Source organism: Perca fluviatilis, chromosome 1 (assembly GCF_010015445.1).
Source record: "Perca fluviatilis chromosome 1, GENO_Pfluv_1.0, whole genome shotgun sequence".
NCBI lineage: Eukaryota > Metazoa > Chordata > Actinopteri > Perciformes > Percidae > Perca > Perca fluviatilis.
In genome coordinates, this window is record NC_053112.1 from 31,837,583 (window position 1) to 31,842,127 (window position 4,545).

General features: G+C 39.5%; 1 protein-coding gene across 1 annotated transcript in view; it reads left to right on the plus strand.

Annotated features, from left to right (window-relative positions):
* The window catches only part of LOC120563435 (hedgehog interacting protein), a 33,720-nt gene extending 29,639 nt beyond the window's left edge, over positions 1-4,081 (plus strand). Inside the window, exons 12-13 of the mRNA XM_039807597.1 lie at positions 1,045-1,193; positions 1,461-4,081. Coding sequence (XP_039663531.1) covers positions 1,045-1,193; positions 1,461-1,657 — 346 coding nt within the window. The 3' untranslated portion in view covers positions 1,658-4,081. The remainder of the gene's footprint in view (positions 1-1,044; positions 1,194-1,460) is intronic.
* The last annotated feature ends 464 nt before the right edge of the window (positions 4,082-4,545 follow it).

A 4,545-nucleotide genomic window follows, 5' to 3' on the forward strand; every position in this document is an offset into this window, starting at 1 on the left:
ACTATTTCTTTTTTTTAGATAGATTTTGCACGAAACTTCGTGGAACTGTGGTGATCTGGAAAATAAGAGCTGATGTGTGATGGTGGGTGTGACTCCTCACTGAAAGGCTCTTCTAAACAGACTCATTTACCATAGTGTGCCTAAAAACAGACATAAGAAGAAGGAAACCATCCATTACTAGTTCAATCAAACAACCTGTGGACACTGGAAAAGTCATTTCTGTTTTGGACAGAACAACCCTGCCAATTTCTACCCTTGGCACAGCAGCTGAGCACAGAACAAATACAGAGCTGATTAGCCATGTAGTGTAACTGGCCAAAAATCTGAAATAGTGGGTAGAATTGAAACAACATATCTCATGACATCAAATCATCCAAACATGGAGTCACAGTATAACTACACACCTTTACACCGCACTTTGCTGGCCTTTGTTAAATCAATATCACCATGTTTACATCTATAATTATTTCCAGTCCACTCATTATTCTTGGATGCATCTGTTGCCAAAAGATTTTGTTTGAGGCCTTTCAGCAGAGACAGTTGATTGTTCAGGGGCTGTTTAAGGATTCAAAATTGTATGGAGTGGCGTGACTCAAGATCTAATATGCGCCATTCTTCCATTATCATTATTATTGTATGTGAGCTCAACGTTTAACCTGATCTAAATGAAGTGAGCAAGACTTAATTCTCTGACCTTAGAGGCAAAAAAATCTTTTTTTGTATTCATTCCCTATTAGACTGCTAGAATGATATGACCAACAGTATTTTGGGTCCCAATTAAAGGAGTTGGGATTTACTGATCAAAGTATTTTTAGGATTCTGTTATTATAGCCCCACTGTTTGGTGTGCATTTGGAAGCCAAAATAGCTCAGTTGGGAGAGCGTTAGACTAAAGATCTAATTGTCTCAGTACATAGACTGTGCAATGAGAACGGTTGACTCTAATTGAATGTGCCTAGCTCTACTTTCTATAATTCATTAGCATGCCGTATGACGCTTGTGTCCCCCACATATTGACTTTCCCTCCTTTTAACAACTGTTGCAGGCCTCATGCTCCGAAGGAGTGCCAGCGTCAGGTGGAGCCTCCAGAGCTGCTGATGACAGCTTGCTCCAGACACTGTAAGAATGGACACTGCACTCCAATTGGGAAGTGCTGCTGCAGCCCCGGCTGGGATGGACCTTTCTGCAGAGTTGGTGAGTGCCTTTTAGTAGATCTGCATCTGCTGCTTTTAGAGTAGTATCATCTGGACAAACATCCTTGTCTTGTTCCTGTCCAGATGTGCAAATGAGCTTTGTTAATGCACAGCACAGTAGGCCTGCCAAATGTATAAATATTCAAAAACGAATTTGGTCTTTTATGACTTAAATTTTGAATGAAACAGAACACCAGCTTCTGTTTCTTCTCATCTTTTCTTACTTTACTTTTGACCACTCTGTCTTCTGCTCTCTCTGTGGCCATAGCCAAGTGTGAACCAGCCTGCCGAAATGGAGGAGTGTGTATGGAGCCTGACAAGTGCCTGTGTAAGAGCGGCTACTCTGGGGCCCAGTGTGAGAAGAGTGAGCGGGGCATGCCCAATGACCAGGAGAAAGACGGCATCCTGGACCACATCATTGACATGACCTCATACCTCCTAGACCTGACCAGTTATATCGTATAGGGGTGCTGTCATCCTCAAGTTGACACAAATCTACCTACCACCACCAGCAGACTCTAACGAGGTGTCCCTAATATGGCCTCTTAATCTCCCTCACACACACACACACACACACACACACACACACACACACACACACACACACACACACACACACACACACACACACACACACACACACACACACACAAATACACACAGGATCCACATCAGACTGCTTTTCATCCTCATCGCCATACCAAACTCTTTCTCTTTCACCTATAAGCTACTTGCTTTTGAGCACCAGGCCTGGCAGCCAAGCTGTGTTCACACTTCGGAGAGACCTGCAGACAGCAGAGGAGATGATTAATAAGCATGGCCAAGTTATGGAAGTTCCACTAAGACATTTCGTCTCTCGTTCAGAAAATGCTCACACAAGGCTGACTCCACAGGAACAGGAACTCCACAGGAACAGACCATTTTAACCCAAGACTTTGGATCTTTTCAGGGGCTATCTGTTGCCGTACTTAAGACCCTCCCCCCTCCAATAAATGGAGTTTGAGGCAGTTCAGCAGAGACAGTTGAATGTTCAGGGTTCTTTAAGGATTCAAAATTGTAGCGGCGGCGTGGGTCAAGATCCAGTTTGTGCTCATGGTCCATTTCAAACCCAGCAAATTAAATGTCTACATACAGAGACTTTGAAGGAACACTCTGCACCTCTGAAGTCAACGTGAGTCGTGTGTCACCGAGAGCCCGCAGTGCTTTGTGCTATAATATTCTAAAGGCACTAATACAAAGAGGGATGCACCATGTCGTCTCACCGATGATGTTGTATTTAGTTTGAGGCCACATTGTCATAAAAAGCTATAACAGTATACAGCGTGTATACTTTGTTTTGCAACACTCACTTACTATCAATGTACGGAATGGATCTACGACAGAGGACTGTCACCGACACAGAAATGGGAACGACTGAGTGAGAACATTTTGTCAAAGCCAGTTTCATACAATCTGAACAGAGTTTTTGGCTCCCATGCACTGTATTAATGTTTTTGTTTCATTCACTTTATTATTCAAAATGAATTTAAACATTTATTAAAAGCGCAATGAGAGTAGTTTAACATTCACACATACAGTACACACCACGCTATGGTATGGTTTAACAAACTCTTCATTGCGTCACACACTGACACTGAACCCAAACTCAAAACTACAAAGAGAAAACATACAGTAGAGCGGTGATGTATATTTCCAATAGATTTTACCTAAGTACTACTTAGTATTGCAACAAAAAAAAACTATAGCATTACTATTATTATCATAGAGGAGGGTTTATTTTTTTAAGCGTAATAATATATGGGAGAGAATGGTGTTTATAGAAAGCAGTTTTACACTAAGCTTGTCAGTTCATGTCATTTCATGTTCTTGTACATACATATGCAGCTTTTTCTTTCCTCTGTTAAGAAAGACACGTGAGGACAAGAATCTTTTCTACTTTTTTTTTTTCCCCACTGTAAAATTAATGCATGTCTGTGCCTGCAAAGAGTAATTCGGTGCAGTTGGCTGAGTCCATCTAATTCTTTTCCCTGACTTGTGGTTTCATCACCACTGTCAGAAATGCGTCTCTGTTGTAGGATGATCAAACGTCTCGTCGGGCCACCAAGTCACTGTGGAAGCAGTTCACAGTCAGAGGCAGATCTTATCTGTAGTGAGCAGATTTAAGATTAACCTAAGGATCTGTCTAATGGAGATAATGTCGATTGAACGTTAACACGCTAATGAACATCTGACTCCTACATGTAGTCAGAAAACAGTTAAACTCAGACGGGGATTGTCTGGAGCCACATTGATGTGTTGTGTCTTTTCAGATGCCAGACAGAAGTTCATACAGATGCAGCACACGTGGATGCATGCCTAAACTATATTATTAAGGACTTCGCATTTTGATCATTTAAATTCCATAAAAAGGGGTCTTGACAGAACCATCAGTTATTGTGTTTAACAGTTTTGAAGGCAAGCAGTTGCAGTTTTGACCTTTCCCCCAACTTTTATTTTGAAAAACAAGTATCATGGTTAATTGGAGTTCAGTATCCGTAAAAGATGTGTTTGTTCTTCATCTCCCACCTCGCTTGTGTTTGCTAAAATAAATCAACTCTACCTGGTCAAAATGGAATTCATGCTGTAAAATGGAAAAGTATAATTTTTTTTAGCACTTAATGTGAAAGTTGCATTGTAGCTGCTGAGACGGCGTGGTGTGAATAGAATAACCATTTTCATTATTTAAGTAGTTACACAAATAAAATAATTATTTAAGTTCTTCTATGTTGTTTTTACCATTGTACTGTATGTGACCATTTTTTTTATTCCTGTATTGTAAATAAAACTAGGGATAACTTTGTTTCTCTACAGAAATATCAATGTCTATTAAAATTTATAGCATGTCTGAAACATTTGTCTCTCTTTTGTTTTTGGTAATCTGTAATATATGGCAATGTGTTCCTAATAATGTCCTAGGTTATTAACTTTAATTATTGGAAAAGTAGAAATTTCTGTGGAAAAAGCTTAATTTTAACCTGAGTAAATATTTATTCATTATTAATGGATCTTTGCAAACTTTAAAGACTTCACAGGGGTCAGCGTTATTCTGTCTCTGTCCAAAGGTTAAAAAATGTATAAAAATCTCCCCACCAAGGCTTGTAAAGCTCACTTATTAACACGTATTATCTTGTTTTGTTTTTGTTTACTGCTTGTCGAAGTCATTGCTACCAGCAAAAAAAAATAATACACCTGTAAAACCACAACTTGTCACTTTCACACTTGGGATTTGTGTACGAATTATAGTATATTAGTATTATATAATATCACTTGTTCATTTGTTTGCAGTCATTTTGAGCAAAGCTAAGCTAACCGGT